Source organism: Natrix helvetica (assembly GCF_964273705.1).
Source record: "Natrix helvetica genome assembly, chromosome: 1".
In the NCBI taxonomy this organism is placed as follows: Eukaryota; Metazoa; Chordata; class Lepidosauria; order Squamata; family Natricidae; genus Natrix; species Natrix helvetica.
In genome coordinates this window covers 131,361,427-131,381,903 of record NC_138548.1, presented here as the reverse complement: position 1 = coordinate 131,381,903, position 20,477 = coordinate 131,361,427, and the positions used below count along the sequence as shown (strand labels likewise).

Here is a 20,477-nt window from a genome sequence, read left to right as displayed (position 1 = left end):
GGTTGGTAATTGTTTTTCTTTGGAATCCATTAGAGATTAATATGTTTGTGAGAGTGTGTAATGCAGTTTTCAGGTGGTCTTTTTCAGCTAGGCATTTGGTTCTGGAGATGAGGGTCTTGGCTACAGAGTTGATCTGTGCGGGGTGGTGATGGGATTGTGCATTTAAGTAGTGGTTGGTGTGTTGTTGTTGTTTTTGGTAGATGGTGTGTCCTAGGGAGCCGTTGGGTTTTTAGTACATTAGGATGTCCAGAAAGGGAAGTTGGTTGTTTGCTTCTATTTCCGTAGTGAATTGTATTTTGGGGTGTAGACTGTTGAGATGTGTGAGGAAATTGTCCAGTTTTTCTTTCCCATGTGGCCAAATTATGAAAGTGTCATCAACATATCTAAGCCAGAGTTTGGGTTTGTGTTCAGATTTATCTAAGGTGTTAGTTTCAAAATGTTCCATGTATAAGTGTGATAACGCGCGAGAGGGGGGGGGCGATCCCATGGGTGCTCCTTCTATCTGTATCTTTGTCCATTATGGATGAAGTATGTGTTCGTTAGGCAATGGTTGGTCAGGTCCAGGATGTGTTTAGGGGGGTTGTGTTTGTTCTGGATAGTTGTCAAGGCTTCTTTTATAGGCACTTGGGTGAAGTGGGATATGACATCGAAGCTCACGAGTAGGTCGCTGGGTTGTAGGTTTTGTTTCTTTATTGTTTTTATGAAGTGGAGTGAGTTTTGTATGTGTGAGGTGATGGATTCTCTATAGTGTTGGAGTTGTTTGTCGAGGAATTTGGCAAGATTCTATAGAGGTGAGCCTATAGAGCTGACTATGGGTCTGAGTGGTATTCCTTCTTTGTGTATCTTGGGGAGGCCATAGAGCTTGGGGCATCTGGATGATTTTTCTCTGAGGATGATTCTTTGCTGGATCTCTTCAGTGATGGGAGAGGCTTTTATTTTGGATTTGGTGGTTTTTTTCCAGGTAGGTGGTGGGATCTGTGTTTAGAGGTTTGTAAGTGGGGTCTTCGAGTAGGTTGGATAGTTTGGCTTGGTAGTCACACGTGTTCATCACCACTGTGGCATTACCTTTGTCTGCTGGGAGAATGATTATGTTGTTGTCTTTCCTCAGGTTGGTGAGTGCTATTTCTTCTTGTTGCTGTTAGTTGCTTCTGGGTGGATTGCTGGAGCAGAGGACATTGGTGACTGCAAGTCTGATTTTATTGGGTTCATCTGGGTTGATTTTGGTGAGTGTAGCTTCACCTCCGCATATGATGTCTTCAGTGGGGATGCGTTTAGGGGCAACTGTAAAGTTGAATTCTCTGGAAAGGACATTGGTTTCAGCTGTGGTGAGGGTTCTGTTTGATATGTTGTGTACTGTTTGTTTCATGAGTTGTTGTGGAGGGGGGTTGGGCTTCTGCTGCTTTTCTAATCTGTGGAGTTTGTTGGTGTGTTTGTCTGTCTTTTAGGAGGTTTTTGTTTCGGCTCTCCAGAGGGCTAGTTGTTTGGATTTGTCCCAGAGTGCTGGGTGGATTTTGTTGCTGAGTTTGAGGTGAAGAGTGAGTAGGTCCCAGTTAGTTTGGTCTAGTAGGAATCATTTCCTGTGGAGTTCATTTCTGATTAGGGCTAATTCAGTTCTTTTCAGGATGTTTCAGTGGCTGAGGTTTTAGAATGAAATTTTAGTTGGAAGCATGTGGGGATCAGTCTTTTGACTCGGCACTTGCGTAGGAATGTGAGGTCACATAAGATAGTGGCTCTTCAGACTTCAAGTTTCTTGTAGGATCTGGTGAGCAGGAAGGTTTCCTCTCCATAGAGGTAAGATATTTGTTTTCATAGATTTTCACAGGTGTAGGTATGCTGGTCTTGTTGTATTTGGGTCTTTTCCCATGTAAGATTGAGATTGTCTTGGCAACGTTTCGGTGAGGTCTCACTCACCATCTTCAGGCTGGGGTTTGGGCTTAAAGCGTGGTTGGAGCTGCCGTCTTTCTATAAATCATGGTGGTGTGTGTGTGTGGAGTGGGGGCTTTGTTTCAGTAAGGGGAATGATTGGTTGTGTGGCTGTATCATGATTGGTAGATTGCTGCTGATTGGTGCTAGCTGTGTGTTCGTTGTTGTTTCGTGTTGTAATGGTCTGGGTGGTGGGTATGGCTTGCTTGTTGACTAGGGCTGGTTTCCAGATGTCTGGTAGGTGGGAGGTATCATCATGTTTATTCATGTTGTGGGGGTGTTTCTCTATTTCGATAGCTTCCATAATTATTCTCTTGTAATGCGGCCAACATCTTAAGAAACCCCAAGGACAAAATCCAGCTAGAAAACCAAGGAGTCTGTGAAATACCATGCAAAATCTGCCCTGCAACATACATAGGACGAGCGAACAGGAGAATAAAAACAAGAGAATAATTATGGAAGCTATCAAAATAGAGAAACACCCCCACAACATTAATAAATGTGACGATACCTCCTGCCTACCAGACATCTGGAAACTAGCCCTAGTCAACAAACAAGTCCCATTTACCATCCAGGGCATTTCGATAACTTCCATAATTATCTCTTGTCGAAGTGTTCTGTTTTGGAGATTAACCTGGTTCCTTCAAAATTAATTTCATGTCCTGTAGCTTTAAGATGCTGGAAAAGGGAGGAAGTTTTTTCTTTTTTTCTTACTGCGTTCTTATGTTCTGTGATGCGTGCGTTTATTCTGCTGTTCGTTTGTCCTATGGGTTGCAGGCAGTAAGCCCTGGTACTGGCATACTGGATTCTGCCCGGAGTACCAAATACCTTCTGCTCCGGTGCTCCAGAGGGCCCATCCACCCACCCGAGCTCCTTACGTCTTTTAAGTCTTCTCCGCTTCCATGCACGCCACGTACATTGCCTGTGCTACACTCCACTGAGCATCTGGAGCCTCGCGGAGGCTCACAGAGGCACTAAGATGCATGTGCGAGTTGCACACATGTGCGATTGGAATGGGATCCGGAACCCATCTCACATACACATACACACACACACACACACACACACACACACACACACACACACACAATTAAACGTATATATTTGACGTTAAATAAAATACAGAAATTTTACATCCTTATTTGTACTTTTAGAATAATGATAATATGTCATTGGCAGTTGCTAACATTGTGCTGTGGAGTCAGTCTGAACCCCTAGGTGGGCCATTGTGAAAATAGGTTGTCAAGTTAGGCTGTTTCATCAACAGTAATGAGTGGCTACAGTGGTGTGGGTGGCGGGGGCAAGAGGAATTGGAAAGAGAAGAGATAGAATCTAAATTAACAAGTTCCTATATGGCTTACAAGACTGATATTCAATTGGAAGTGACAGCTTTCCCCAACTATGTGCCATCCACAGATACTGAAACAAACGATTGTAGAAGGTGCAAGGTTGGAGTGGATTATGTACTCCAGGAAGAAATTGATAAAGTAAAGACTGGAGAGATAAAAGACAAATAAATGAAATAGGATAAAGGAGATGATCAGGGGACAAGAAAAAAAAAGGACGCAATAAGCTGCCATGATCCCCAAAAGTTCCTGGTATGAGTACAAAACAGCTCCTCCAATAGCAGAAACTGCATCAGACTTTAAAGGCTGGTTTTCTTCCATTCTTATAATAGTGCCCAACAGTAAATTGAGCCTTTTCATGTCTATTAATCAAGTTTTATTTTTGTTGATAATCAGCACATCTATTCTCATTATATAGTAAAACTAATTATAGCGTGATAATTGCTGTGCTTATGCTGTTTCTATAATAGTAGAGAAAGTAAAATGAGCAAGAGAGTATTTTAATGGGGATTTTTGATAACTTTAATAAACAAACGGGATCTTAAGATCAATGTTCAGGATTCTCTCTCAACCCAAGACACCCCACAGGGTTGTTTTGGGGAAAATAGGAGGAGGACAAAAATAGGGTGGCCATGGCCTAGTGAGCCTCCTGCACCATGGCAGGTGTGTGTTTGTGTGTTTTTGCCCTCTCCGGGTTCTGAAGGCTTTCCTCAAGCCTCGGGAGTGCGAAAATGGCCTCCCCAGGCTTCAAAGGCCCTTTGGAGGCCATAAACAGGCCCATTTCCAGCCTTTCCAAACTTCCAGTAAGTATGTTTTTCGCCTTCCCTGAGCCTCCATGTGCACCCTGCATTTACCTGCATCCAAAATGGGATGTGTGGGACTCCTGAGAGGGGAGGGGTGGGCGGGGCCAGCCAGGAGTGGGATTTGGGGGTTCTCCGAACTGCACAGAATCTTATCTAGGGGTTCTCCCTAACACCTGCAAACCCCCAGCAGCCCACGCCTGGTTATTTATTTTAAAAAAAGGAAAAACGAAAGGCAGAATGATATATAAAATAAAAATAAATAAAATAGACCCAAGCTCTCCTTAAGAAGCTCTCTTAATAATGTGTGCATATCATTTCTATGCATTTCAGCAGCTTATTGGTGAAGACTTATTTTATTATCAGAAAATACATAAACTTAATCTATGTAGCCTAATAGGAAATAAAAAGTCAAGGAAGGGATTTCTCTGCATAAGATCCTAAAAACGTACAGTCTCCAGTAGGTCATATGTTTGGGTAAAAGGCTGAATGCTTTGCCTTGATATAATACAACCTTTTAATTTGTGAACAGATATCTTAAGTAGGTTATGTCAGGCAGCTCCAATCCATGGAATCCCTCTGAAGATAACGAAAACCATACTTTTAGTTCCAGCCCATACTTTTTTTAATGTTAAAAAAGAATAAAGTTCAAACTTGCCTCAATATCTGTTTTCTTTCCCCATTATTGCCTATTTTCTTTGGAGGATGTTTCAATTTATTTTTATAGAATTTGAAACTTAAATGCTCACGCTGAGCAAGCAATGAAAACACAAAAAACAATTAGACTTTCTTTCTATGAATCCCCAAGCAAATAAATTATCATTTAAGTATTCTTCATCTCACTGCTTTCTACCTTCTTTGTCTCACAGGGTGCCCTGACAATTTTACCGATTCAAAATGTTTAAAACCCATTATGGCTTTTCAAGGTTGCATGAGACTCATCTTTATTGATAACCAGCCCAAGGACCTCACTTTAGTTCAGCAAGGCTCCCTGGGGAATTACAGTGATTTACGCATTGATATCTGTGGCATCAAAGACAGGTAATTATTCTCCTTTTCCTTTGTCTTGTTGTTTTCTTTCAGCTAAGTGGTTTATAAGTGCAGTTTTGCTAGAACTGGGAATTTTAATATGCGATCATTATTAATATTAGGCTTAACAGAGTTACCGCAAAACATCACTTCAAAGCAACGATAAATTGTGTGAAATGTGTGCTCTCTCTCGCTCTCTCTCTTTCTGGCATTTTGTGAAAGATGGAATTTGCAAATTAAACCATGCTGTAGATTTGTGCAAGAATTAAATTATATACCCAAAGCACGTTTGACACAGCAGAGCCATTGTTTGAATGATCTAAATATGCCTTCTTCTCAACTTGTTTTATTTAACTAAATTCTGGGTTCCAAAATGATGTAGTGAACACTGGCATTTTTTTTTTGAATAGAAGCAAAATAAAGTAATATTGATCTTGCTAGAAATAAAATTATTTTAGAAATCATCCTGAGGACCTGGCTGAAACACAAAAGCCAAGGATTCAGTCTTAATTCACTGTCCTAGCATTGTTGTTAGTAACAAAGAAGAACTGCCTTTGTGTATATAAGGCAGATAAGTTTTAGGTAACTCAGTTATTTACTTTTAGTTCATAAATGGCAGAGATACTGATATATAGCAATTAGTCTAGAATTTTGGCTAGCACTTATTTACTGGTTTGCTCTGTTTTTGAGAAATTAATGTATATGTGAAGCTTCTGTTATTGTGTACAATCACCAGGTTGGATTTAAAAATACATTTTAATTTAAAAAAAATGAAATGAGAAACTAGCATCCTAGAGAATGTAAAGTATTAGATTCCATCATGAACTTTGTTCCTAAGAATTCATCTGGAACTTACAGTACAGACTCTATTTCCATTCTTTGAAATTAAAAAGGCAACTCATTGTGCCCCAGTGTTTTAATACCTTCCTAGAACGATGATCCCCAAACAAAGCATTAGGGATGCTTACTGTAGCTTTTTCTTCTTCTTCCTGGACTTCATGCTCCATGGTTCACTTGTCCAGGCGCCATTAGTTTGGGAATAGCCTCCTGCTTAAAAGAAATATGCACAAAAGCTACTACTGTGACACTTTTAGTTGCATAAACTAAAGGTCTTTCCAGCAAAAACCTTTTCAGCACTGTTTGCAGAACTGTTTTTTGCACCCAGTGTGAAATGTCCTTACTATTCCTGAAAGACTTTAAAGTTGGTCATCTTCAGTGCATGCTTCAGGGAATCCTGCTTTTGAAGTACTTCAACCTATCCTGGTAGAGGAGCATGGGCAACATTGCTGTTACACTTTGATAAAATGTTCATCATCTTCATGAACAAAGATAATCATACTAATACAAATCTCTTAAAGCCAACATGTCATTTTGGTTGGCCTGCCTGCCTGCCTGCCTGCCTGCCTGCCTGCCTGCCTGCCTGCCTGCCTGCCTGCCTGCCTGCCTGCCTGCCTGCCTGCCTGCCTGCCTGCCTGCCTGCCTGCCTGCCTGCCTGCCTGCCTGCCTGCCTGCCTGCCTGCCTGCCTATCTATCTATCTATCTATCTATCTATCTATCTATCTATCTATCTATCTATCTATCTATCTATCATCACTAAAAGTGTCAATAGTCTATCATCTCTATCTACCTATCAGCTATTTATTATGTCTGTCTACCATCTGTCTGTCTATCTGCCTGTCTATTGTCTGTCTGTCTGTCTGTCTATCTATCAATTATCTATCTATCAACTATCTATCTATCTATCAACTATCTATCTCTGAAAGTGTCAATAGTACTTTGACTAAACGATTCCTCCATTAAACCATCTCAGTGAGAGCAGTTGTGTAAACTGAACCAGGTTTCTGTTTCAAAACAATGGAATGAAACAGATCACTCCAAAGTCCTTCACACCCTTCCAAATGCTCTATAGATCCAAAAGGTTTTTTTTCTGCTGTTGCTAAGTTTGCTGGATAAGGTATGTAGTGTGGCTTCTTCACTTCCATATATACAGTAAATACAGTTGGAGATGTGAGTGATGTGTTGGGCTCTTTGATACTTCAATAGGCTGCACTGAACTATATTTTGGGATTGGCATGGATATACTGCAATGGTCATGTTAAAAATGGCCATACGTCAGTGCCACTGTAACTTCAAATGATCACTAAATGAACTATTGTAAATTGAGGACTATTTGTATTTTGAGAAAAGCTAGTATTTAGAGGCTGGTATTTAGAGTAGAAAATCTTAGAATTTTTTACGGTTCAATTGAGACTTTGACAATTACTGCTGTTACTAACTCTATTTTATTTATTTTATTTTATTTATTTATTTTTATAAGTATAAAGTTTTTTTTTCATTTTCATAACATATAATCACATGTGTACTATTACATAGCCAACATCATATTGTATTATTAAATGTTTACATCAATTCACCTTACCATCAACTCCCAAAAACAATTATTGGCTCTTCTGCTCTCCATACACCATATTTGTACCTTATCCATCACTTTCTTCTCCCTCTCTCCTCCCCCTCCCTACCTCCTTTCTTCCCTCTGTCATCCTTCTCTTCTCTCCTTCCCCTTCCTCTCTCCTTCTCCTCTCTCCCCTTTCCACTTCTCCTTTCTCTCATCCTCTTTCCCCCCTGTGCTCTCTCCTATCCCTCTCTTCTTCCCTTACCTCTCTCCTCTACTTCGCACTCTTCATCATTTACTTGGTGTATTTCAGCTTCTGAGCAAGCTCCATTTTATGTTGATGGTATTTATAATTCATTTTCAATTTGCACATTTAATTTTAACATATATCTCCCTCCTTTTTAAAAAAAAATAGAACAAAAAGTATACGTATATAGTCATTGTGCTTTAAACACACCCACACACAACTAATTTTGGCCGAGATTATAGACCTGGTTACAATTCCCATATAAATTATTTATTTATTTCATCAAGCATGTATTAGATAACATATATAAGTATAAACATGATTTTGAATGCATGAAATGGATATGAATAAAAGGGAATATTAGGACAGGGAAGGTAGGAATGTTGGTGCACGTATGCACGCCTCTTACAGACCTCTTAGGAATGTGGTGAGGTCGACTGCAGACAGTCTAAGGTTAAAGTTTGGGGAGTTTGGGGAAGAAACCACAGAGTCAGGTAGTGCATTCCAGGCATTGAGCACTCTGTTGCTAAAGTCGTATTTTTTGTAATCAAGTTTGGAGCGGTTTGCATCAAGTAAACATAGGAACAAAATTGTCTTAGTGTGTGGGGTGGGACAATGTCTTAGAGAAGCTTTTTTTTTTTTATTACCTTGCATTTTTATTATCAAAATGTAAAGATTATGGGATTGCACATTAAAAAAAATAGGTGGTTCAGATTTCAGTACCATGATGAAATATAATCCATCTTCATCATTTCAGTAGCATTAAAAACTGAAGTAGCATTGAAAGTGAATCCCAGAAACTGAGGTTCTTTTATAGCCAATAAATAGATTTGAGTCGTAATGGGATCACTGTCTTGTCATTGAAAGCTTTCAGGGATTATGGTTTAAGAAAGCTATTTTAAGCAACAGCTCTAGTTAAAGGAGCATCTTCCTAAATGGGGCCAAACAGCCTTGAGAAATCCAACAACAGCAGCAAATCATGGCCATAAAATGCCTTCTTCGGCCATTGCAAGACACTATCTATGGGTCACCAGGTGGATCAAAATTCTACTGTGCCACCGGAACTCTTGTTTCCTGCCTTTTGCTGAGGCATTTGAAGCCCGCCTTGTGCTTGCAGAAATGGCTTTATGTCAATCTACGCCTCCCATGGGCATAAGGCTTGCCATTGGTTGCTTTCCTGCATACGTTATAGGCTTAATTAATGCTCTTGATAGATCTTATATTTGAGGCTAGTTTTTAACCGTGTTATTGTAATGTAGGTACTGATGAGTCAATACAAAATGCTTGGATCTACCTCTGTTTGACTTTTGGCTATATTGTTTAAATTATTCAAAGGGAGTAATTTTTCTTTAAAGCTCTGGTTATGTTTGTGAAAAGAAAAGTAGAAGTGGTTGCTTTTACAGCTCAGGTCTATTTATATTAGTTACATTAAAACTCTGGGATTTTCCCTTTAAATGGATCACTATCTTGTCATTAAAAGCTTTCATGGTCTGTGGTTTAAGAAAGCTGTTTTAAGCAACAGGTCTGGTTATGTTTGTGATAGGAAGGGTAGAAACAGTTGCTGTTGTTTTTCTTGCAGGGAGTGACGGAGATAGCTTCCTTAGCTTGCAGGTGGTGGCGGTGGTGGGGAGCTCTCCATGCACTCCCACTCAGCATATATTATTTCTGGTTTTTCTAGGTGTTTTCTAAAGAAAGGGAGAAACAGCAGTACAATAGTCACCTCCTGCAGAGAAGGCAGCCGCTGTTGATTAACTCCCTCTTTCAAGTTCAGATTGGGCTCTGAAGACTAAGTAAGAAAGGCATGTTGAGAGGGGTTCTTTTCTAAGAACAGGAGACTGAGAGAAATAAAAGGGACTGACTCCTACAAGGGAAGGTGACTGCCACTGTTTCTTTATTTAACACTTAGATCGGGTTCTACACACTCACTTACAGGGTTCTTTCCCTTCTTTGGGAAGCCTGCTATGGGTCACTGGATAATTTCTGGAGAATAAAAGAACAAAAAGTACTTACTCGGGTTGTATTAAGGAGAGTAGAACAGCCCTGTTCTGTCCTCCTCCATTACTCTAGCTCTTTGCGGTTAAATAAATATTCTGAGAAACTTGATCAAATGTATCCCCACCATCCAAATTCCTTCCTGTCTTGGTCTCCCTAGTGGGCCACTTCTCTTGATCACTGAATCTTTATCTCACATGCCAGATTTATTTCTTTGTTCACTTATTTATTATTTTCATGTATAATTTTTATTAAAGAAATGGTTTTTTTTTCCTTCACAGTGTAAAAAACAATACAAATCTTAAGTTAAAAGCAGAAAAACAGAGAAAAGGAATAGAAAAGTGAAAAGGAAATAAAACAGATAAAAAGAAGGGCAAATAAAAAATCAAGTACAAAACAAAAGAGGCTTCTGATCTTCTTAAGAGCAGTTATAACTACATTTAGATTTTACTCTCTCTCTCTCCAAGGTTACATCAAACTTCTTTCCTCATTTTGTTTTTTTCTAATGATCAAATCCAAAAATTATCAGGCTTTTCCCCTCTGCAAAAACTATTTATGGGATTTTAATTGGAACAGATTTTGATCCAGTTCAGTCCCTGAATCCTGAATGTTGGCCTTTGGGATTATGTTGTCCCATGGATTTACCCTGTCTTCTGGAAGTGGTCAATGTACATGCACCATAACATAAAATGTTACCACTTTCTGTAGAAACTTTTCTGTAAAATACCAAGGTCTATCGTGGGGGGGAGACAGAAGGCATGTAACTGTGGTATGGGGAATTGATAAAATTGCAATTATTTTCTATGGTTGGAATCCAAGATTTATTTTATTTATTTATATATTTGTTTGTTTAATTTATATGCTACCCATCTCACCTAAATATGACTCTGGATGGCTAACAATCAATAACAAGAGAGAAGATTATTTAGAATTTACAAGGCAACATGGAAACTTGCAAAAATGTTCACCCAATTGGGTTGCATAACTTTGCTCTCACTACATAAAGATTTCAGAGTAATCTACATGTATGGGGAAACACAGGATTAAGAGTTTAGGCATGCATTCTGTTAAAACATCATCTCCAGGCCAGTGTCCATAGAGCAGGGGTGTCAAACTCGATTTCATTGAGGGCCACATCAGAGTTGTGTTTGACCTCTGGGGGCTGGGGTGGGCATGGTTCTGAGTGCAGCCCTCACAATCTCCATTTTTGCTGGCAGAGGGTTGCAGGAGGTTGGGTCAGCCAAAAACAGAACTTGGGAGCCCATTTTTGCTGGCAGAAGCACCATAGGCTGGTCATTCATTGTTTTCAGGGTGGCCTCATGTGCCAGATATAAGTACCCCATGGGCCAGATCCGTCTCCCGGGCCTTGAGTTTGATACCCCTGCTATACATGAATCGTATCTTCTCATCAATTGCCTTTTTGCTTCCTAACTTCACATTTTTAACTCTCCAACAGCCCCTTCTGTAACAGAAGGACCTCCTTGCTACCTGCCTTCCTCTTGTTTGTTCTGAAGTATAATTTCAGACTTAACATTTCCCCCCCTCTCTTAACTATTCTTTCACATACTCATTCTATTGGCTTCTGTGATGTGTTACAGAAAATAGACCAGAGGGAAATTAGATCCTAATGAAAGCTAAGAAAGAAAAAAAATCAGGGAAAAAACATAGAAAAAAGAGTGTGATTCTTGCACATTTCAGCTCTTCTTCCATATTTAATTTGTAGAGTGTAGTTCAGATTATTAATGCCTTTTCTTTAAATGACCATAGAAATGAGAGACTTTCCTCTCTAATTATGCCCCATGTGTTTCAATTGCATTTATTTTATATCAAAATCAAATCCCTTTGCTTGGATTTAGGAAGCAAATATTTAATAATTGTCTGTGCCCTGAAATAATTAATGTGCAGTCAGCTAAGAAAAGCTGTCTGAGGATACTTCCTTGTCATCCTTCCTTATTGGTGGTTACATTATTCACTTAGAGAACTGCAGTGTCTATTCTGCATTCACCCTGCTCTTTCCCACCCTACAAATGATGGTAGCCAAACAATGGTGCCTAATTATGGGTCATGGTTAGGACCATGATCATGGGACTTTTATGATGGCCCCACTTCAGTTTCATGGAAATCCTGAAAGGAGTTTCAACACCAGTGTTTTTCTTGAGCAACCTATGTGCATGAATTGGCCTCCAGTGAAATGCAAGGAGCTAAACAAAGTCTTATAACCATTGATGGTCAAGTTGTGGTAGACATTTCCAGGTCCAGTTACCGGAGACATTACTTATTAATTTATTAGATGTATGTGTCATCCTTTTTTGTGAAGTTCAACACAGTGTAAATAGAACTTCCTCCTCCAATTTTTATCTTTACAACAAAAGCCCTTTGCTGTACATGGGTTGATTTACAGTTATTTGCTCAAAGCCATTTAGTGAATTTCTATGCCTGAACTCAGGGACTTGACTTCTATGGACTGGATTAAGGGACTCCCCTATCATAGTCCAGTACCTTAACCATTACAGCTTACTATCAAGAATAAAAGTCTAGAATAAAGACCGAAAAATGAGCTGTGAGTGGTTTTGCTACCCAATAATTTTGAAGTGGGGAAGAGTGTTTGGTGAAAAATTTCTTTCACCTAGTTTAATCAAATGTAAATAGAGTGTCCCTCTAATAGAAGAGAATATTTGTAGTCCAGGGTTGAACTCTGGAGACTTTTTATTCTGTGAGCTTGGTTGTTTTCTTTGGGACATTTCATTACCCAAACTAAGTAACAATGCTAGAAAGAAGCGGGGTTTCTCTCTGTTTATATGCAAGTGGCTTGCCCTGTCAGTGTTGGATGGAGTATTTGTGAGTTCCTTGATTAGGCTGTTGTTTACTGTTTGTCTGAATTGGTAATCCCTTGATTGGTATATTGTTTGTTGCTTGATTGTTGTTCTAGTGTTAATCCTGCTGTTAATCTCTGCTGTTCTGGGTGTTGATTGCTGACAAGGAAGTGTTTGGGTCTTTTGGTTTCCTTTTTTTTTTTTTTTTTGCTTTTTGATTGTTTCTTTCAATAATACATAGATGTCATTTATCTCTATGTGCCTATTGATAGCTGATTAGTCTGAATGTCAGGCTTTAAAGGAACTATCTAGCACACTTGGATTTAGCTTGATCTGGGATGCTAGAGAATTCCTGTCATCAAAACTGACATTAGGTGAAGATTACACAATTTAAATTGCAACAAAATAAACACTGGCATACAAGATAATCATGCCTAAAGGTAAAGGTTCCCTTTGCACATATGTTCTAGTCGTTCCCAACTCTAGGGGGTGGTAGACATCTGTTTCAAAGTCAGCACTGTCCAAATATGTCTCCGTGGTCATGTGGTGGCTGATATGACTAAATGCTGAAGGCTCACGGAACACTGTTACCTTCCTGCCAAAGGTGGTCCCTATTTGTCTACTTGCATGTTTACATGCTTTCGAACTGCTAGGTTGGCAGGAGCTGGGACAAGTAACGGTATGTGGCACTAGGGATTCGAACCACCGAATTGTCGACCTTTCTGATTGACAAGCTCAGCATCTTAGCCACTGAGCCACCAGGTCCCTGATATGCCTACTGTTATCTCAATAGACACTCTCCTCAGCAGCGGCAGCAATAATGACAACAGTGGGGCAGTAAATATATTAGGCGCAGAAGAAGAATCCTTAGAAAAGTTTTTTTTGTATTGTACAATAGTTCTTTTTGTTTACTTAACTTATTATATTGCTGACTATCTCCTGTTATATTGCTATTATTACTGAAAGCAGATTTTGCTTATGCCCTAGATTATTGTTTTTTCTCTCTCTCTGATTATTCCTAGGGTGCACTTGATAGGAGAAACAGGCACTGCTAACTGTCAGAGAGCTGAGATCTCCTTCTGTGACAATTATCCTGGCAAGGGTTTATTATTTTAAATTAGGCAATCAAGGTAAAACAAGCTGGGAGAAAGAATGGTGACAGAAGCCACTAGTTGTAATAATCTTAGGGACAGGAAAGACATGGATTCTTTGCAGACTTCTCTTTTTTTCTTTCTTGTTCTCTCCTGCCAGAAGGTTACCAAGGCAGGAATATGTTGTGTGACACATTCAGAGCACCTAGAGAGCTTCCCATGATTAACTGGTAACTAATTTAAGAATCTAGGACTCTTAAACGACAGCTATATTTGTCTCTTTAAGCTGCCCTTGGGCATAGCCCATGCTTCTGTGCCTCTGAGGTGATGATGCAGCAGCTAATTCCTATATATATATTCAAAATCTAAGGTGGAAGTAATTTGAGTCAGAGGCAATTATATTGAGGCCCTCAGCCATAAAGTAGCACTGTCGAAAATGGCAGTGAGATACTCTGTTCTTTTTTTGTGTAGTTTTTTTTTTTTTCTGGGGGATGAAAATCTAAACACTTTAACAAAGTTTTATGAATAAATATATTAGGATCGTTTTCATTTTACTTGATGGAAAAAATGTTTTTTATGTGTTTTCTCTTTCAAAGAAATATTAGATTGATTATGAGATGGGCGGCATGTAAATGTAATAAATAAATAAATATACATTCAGCCATCCAGGAGATTTCTGGCTGTTTAGAATGTCTAATTCTGTGAAAGACCAAATTCCACAAGAGAAGGTCACTGTACGTACAAGTGGCCTCAACTTACAACCCCAATTGAGCACAGAATTTCTGTTGTTAACCAAGGCAATTAAGTGACTTTTATCCCTCTTTTATGACCTTGCTTGCCATAGTTGTTAAGGGAATCACTGCAGTTGTTAACTGGATCATGTTTGTTAAATGTGAAACACAATTGTTTAAATAAATCTGGCTTCGTCGTTGACTTTGCTTGTCAGAAGGTCGCAAAAGATGCTCACGTGACCCTGGAACATTGTAACCATCCTAAATATGAGTCCATTGCCAAGAATCTGAATTTTGATCCCATGACGGTGGGGATGCTGCGATGGTCCTAAGTGTGAAAAGCCATCATAAGTCACTTTTTTTCAGGGCTGTTGTAACTCCGAATGGTCACTAAATGAGCTATTGTAAGTTGAGGACTATCTGTAATTAAAAATCTTCTTCAGGCCATCTAACTCAGTACAAGGTTTTCAAGATGAAGAAAGCAGACCCATTCACTTCCCCATCTCTGTCTTTGTTTTCATGCATTCTTTTCACTAAAGCCTAAATAGGCAGTGCTTGTTAGGGATCACCTCCTTTCCATTTTACTTGGAGTCCAGCATCTTATATTTTTGGAGCAAGCTAAGAAGGTAGCTCTCTGAGCACAATATTGATAGCACAAACCAAACTCATTATGAGTCATGACCGCAATTCAGCAGAGCTTGGATTTGTCTTCTAATGTGCACAAGAGTATGAACATTCAATTATGAAGTAATTAGTCGAATAATTGTGAGGTTATTGTTGATAATTAATTTATAATATGAAGTGTATTACAATCCTAATGACAATTAAATTATAACCATCAGAAGAATTCTAAAGCAGGGAGTTGCATTTAAGTTAATGGTAGTTTGTCCTAGAAAACTCCTAAGCCGTTTGGCAGTTTTAAACAGTTTCGCTGTTTTAAACAAAAAACAAAGTAAGCACAAATGTTCAAAAAAAAATCACATGGAAGGACTCCATTATAATTTTTTTCTAACAAATTAAACAAAAGTTAAGCAATTAGGGAGAATCAATATAGTGCGGATATGGTAAAGGACTAGAGCTTGTATGATCCAGGATCAATTCTCTTCTCTTCCCCTACTGGAGCTCACGGATACTTCAAACAGTTACCATCCCTCAGCCTACTAGATATTTGGAAGGAGAAAATGGAAGGAGACAAATCCACTCCCGCCTATGCATTTTTCAGTTCTTAAGGAAAAGACAAAATACACAGTAATTGCAAGGATAAAACAAATAATACTTTAGTGTAGTTGTGAGGACACACATTCTGTTAGCATTATTATAAGGTTATATAATAGATGGAGACCTAGGGGACTTGTCCACCACGAGCAATTATTTTTTCTTCATGACTTTAATAAATAGTATATAATATGGGAAATGCCTATTTATCTGTTGCTTGCAATGAAGACTGCACATATTTTAGAGATTTGGTTAAACATATTACAAAGACTGTAGCTGGCTTGGCAAAAAGACAATGTTGGAAATGGGTGTGAGGTGGACGTTCCATATTGGCCTAATGTAAACACATTCTGGTCAAATTTCTATTTATGTCAAAAGATGTGGCAGTAATATATGGTAACTAGAACTAGAGGGATCGGAGGAAATGAGACAATTTAAAAAGGCTGGGTAAAAAAAAAGATTGTGTTTGGTTTAATTGTATGCGTGGGCAATTGGGAAAAGGAAGTTTGCTGAATCCGGATTGTCAGGAAAAAAGTTGTCTTCAAAAAAAAAAAAAGGAAAGTTTCCCTCAAATAAAACTAAACACCTGATATTTGACAAATCTGGCACATTTCTTGGAAACAACACGTAGATGGCTTTGCCATTGCTTTCTTCTATGATATCTAATTGGTTTCCCAGTTTTGAATACAGCACTGGGATTTTCTACTAAATTCTTATCCACGTCCTATCAAGACCCAATCAACTTAGTTCCACACAGATTGGCTGGGCATTTCGTTTATATGCATCTTTTGTGCATAGTTTGGGCTAGAGATGTAATGATGCCAGTGGAGCTCATTTAATGCTACCATCCATGCTGCAGATGGATTTTGACAGATCTCTTAAAACAATCCCCAAACAGTCCTTGGGGATGGCTATCTATCTATCTATCTATCTATCTATCTATCTATCTATCTATCTATCTATCTATCTATCTATCTATCTATCTATCTCTATATCTAGTATATATAAGAAATATATATCTATATCTATATCTATCTATCTCCATCTATCTATGTATCTATGTATCTATGTATCTATGTATCTATCTATCTATCTATCTATCTATCTATCTATCTATCTATCTATCTATCTATCTATCTATATCTATATCATCTATATCTATATCTATATCATCTATATCTATATCTATATCTATCTATCTATCTATCTATCTATCTATCTATCTATCATCTATATATATATTTCTTTTCACAAAAATGTTTTCTTTGGCTGTTGTTGCATGATTTCATAATTACTGGATGCTATAATGAATTAAAGCTCTAACTTTGTCCAAAAATATTGTGCATGTTGCATATACAGCAAGTCCAGCATATACATACATACATACATACATACATACATACATACATACATACATACATATACACACACACACACACACACACACACACACACACACAGAGACAGATATATAGATATATAGATATGCTGGTCTTGTTGTATTCGGTTCTTTTCCCATGTAAGATTAAGATTGTCTTGGCAATGTTATAATATATATTTGTAGATTTTCACGGGTGTAGGTATGCTGGTCTTGTTGTATTCAGGTCTTTTCCCGTGTAAGATTGAGATTGTCCCACTCGCTATCTTCAGGCTGGTGTTTTCTTTCATGTTGTAACCACCTGGGTGGTGGGTGGGGTTCGTTTGTTGACTAGGGCTGGTTTCCAGATGTCTGGTAGGTGGGAGGTATCGTCACATTTATTCATGTTGTGGGGGTGTTTCTCTATTTTGATGGCTTTCATAATTATTCTCTTGTTGAAGTGTTCTGTTTTGGAGATTAATTTGGTTCCTTCAAAATCAATTTCATGTCCTGTTGCTTTAAGGTGCTGGAAAAGGGAGGAAGATTTTTTTCTTTTTTTCTGACTGCGTTCTTATGTTCTGCGTTGTGTGCATTTATTCTCCTATTAGTTTGTCCAATGTATGTGGCAGGGGAGATTTTACATGGTATTTCATAGACTCCTTGGTTTTCTAGCTGGATCTTGTCTTTGGGGTTTCTTAAAATGTTGGCTATTTTTTGGTCAGTGCCGAAGGCTGTCTTGATATTGTGTTTGTGGAGAATTTTGCTGATTTTACCTGTGGTAAAAATTTGGTTCCTTCAAAATCAATTTCATGTCCTGTTGCTTTAAGGTGCTGGAAAAGGGAGGAAGGTTTTTTTCTTTTTTTCTGACTGCGTTCTTGTGTTCTGCGATGCGTGCATTTATTCTCCTATTTGTTTGTCCAATGTAATTTACCTCTTCAAAATCATGGTGTGTCTTATACTCTGGTGAGTCTTATAGTCTGAAAAATATGGTATGTATGTATGTATACACATGCGTGCGCGCGCACACTCTCTCTCTTACACACACACACACATACACATATATGCAGGTCATGGCGTATTCAGATCTTTTCCCGTGTAAGATTGAGAGTATCATGGTGACATTTCAATGACGTCCTACTGTCCATCCTCAGGCTGGTGCCTTCGGCTTCATGCTTGTGCGAGCAAAGAATGATCAGAGCTGCCGTCTTTCTATAAATATTGCTGGAGAGGTGTGGAGTACTTGCTTTGTTGCTGTAAGCAGGTTGGTTGGCTGTGTTGTTACATCTTGATTAGTTGATGGAGTTGTATGCAGATTAGTCATCTGTTTCCTAACATCCTGTGTGGCTGAGATAATAGCTGTGTGCCCATTAGTCTTTTGCATTGTAATGACCTGGGTAATGGGCTGTGTGATGATATCCTGAGCTCTATTGTAGTGATATCCTGAGTCCTGTCCTGCAACCTCCTGGAGGGTTGGCTGTGTTGTAGCATCCTGAGCCTTTGTCACATCACAGCCATCTGCTCAGGACATTACATCACAGAACTCAGGAGGTTACAACGCAAAGGCTCAGTATGTTACAACGCAACCAACCTCCTAGGATGTTGCAGCACAGGACTCAGGATATCACTACACTAGAGCTCAGGATGTCATCACACAGCCCATTATCCAGGTTGTTACAACACAAAAGACTAATGGGCACATAGCTAGTACCTCAGCCACACAGGATGTTATGAAACAGCTGACTAATCTGCCTACATCAACTCCATCAACTAATCAAGATGTAACAACACAGCCAACCAACCCGCTTACAGCAACAAAGCCAGCACTCCACACACACACACCAATATTTATAGAAAGACAGCAGCTCTGATTATGCTTTGCTCACACGAGCACAAAGCCGAAGGCACCAGCCTGAAGATGGTGAGTGGGACCTCGTCGAAACTTCGCCAATATATTCTCAATCTTACATGGGAAAAGACCCAAATACGTCAAGACATGCATACCTGTACCCGTGAAAATCTATGAAAACATGCACACACACACACACACACACACACACACAATTTAGTAGGTAAGATTGTATTATATCAGGAATATATTAATTCTGGACATATATGTGGCTTGTGTGTCTGGAATAGGATTCAAACCTAAATTGTGTTATTCAAGGTTTTCTCTTTTTACTCTCAGTTTAAGAAAATTATATTGTTTTTGAGTTTGCTGTACCTATTCTATTTTACAACCATGCCACTGAGGAAGGAACCTATTAGCATATGGTTTCAAATTATTCCTTTTAAAGAGGCTTTTCTGAAGCTAATGGAAATACCAGGCCACTTAACTCTGCAGGATTTGGAGTCAATACAAATTAATTTATGATTAGGTATAAGGTGGGATGGACCAGTTTGATGTAATGTTTAAAGTGCTGTGACCTAGAAACTGGTAGATGGTGAGTTCTAGTCTCACCTTAGGCACAAAGCCAGCTGAGTGACCTTGGGTCAGTCATTCTTTCTCAGCCCTAGGAATCAGGAAAGGGCACCAACAAGAAGGGTATTTGATCATGCTTGGTGGATGTGTATTAAGGCCACACATTTTTGGACTCAATTACATATAAAATATACAAAAGATATTAAAGGTATCCATATACAATCATTTCTTTTGAAACCAGAGACTCTTTCGGGATTCATGAATAAGCAGCTGGAATATATATATATATATATATATATATATATATATATATATATATATATGTATGTATGTATGTGTGTGTGTGTGTGTGTGTGTGTGTGTGTGTGTGTGTGTGTGTGTGTGTGTGTGTGTGTGTGTGTGTTGTAATTGTACTGATAAATAAATAAAGGGAGACTAGGATAGATCTATTTCGAGCTAATTAGCTCTCATCAGCTAGCCATACCCTTACTGGGATTAGCTAATTAGCTCGAAATAGATCTATCCTAGTCTCCCTTTATTTATTTATCAGTACAATTACAACACAAATATAAAAAAAGGCAACAGTAAAAATAAAAATATGGTTTTCTGCCTGCATGGTCTTTGGGATAAGCCGAAGGACAGAAAGAGGGAGTAGTGACCTTCCTCCCATATTTAGTCATACCTCCAATATACACTACATAATCATGACAGAATGAATGAATGAATGAATGAATGAATGAATGAATGAATGAATGAATGAATGAATCATTTTAATTAGAGACAAGACAATTTAACAATGATTGGAAACTTTTATAGATATTTTACGGGAAACAGGGAAAAATGATGATATAAAGTTTTCAAGTTCAAGCCTTTATTGTCATTTTACATCATGTATACAATGAAATTGGTTTATCCTCTATTGGTGTAGTCCATACAAGAATACAAGACAACATGGATAATATAAAAAATAATCCTTATACAAGTAGTTAGAAAAGAAACTAGTCATACATTTCCATATGTACGTCATATTCTGTGCAACGTGTATATTACTCTGGTGTATGATCTTTTTTCATGGTATATACATATTACACACTACACTGGAACCAGTGAAATTTGTCGTAT

General features: G+C 38.5%; 1 protein-coding gene across 1 annotated transcript in view; it reads left to right on the top strand.

Annotated features, from left to right (window-relative positions):
* Positions 1–20,477, top strand: part of CNTNAP5 (contactin associated protein family member 5) — a 407,927-nt gene that overhangs the window by 220,017 nt on the left and 167,433 nt on the right. Inside the window, exon 10 of the mRNA XM_081943815.1 lies at positions 4,939–5,110. Within this exon, the coding sequence (XP_081799941.1) occupies positions 4,939–5,110 (172 nt within the window). The remainder of the gene's footprint in view (positions 1–4,938; positions 5,111–20,477) is intronic.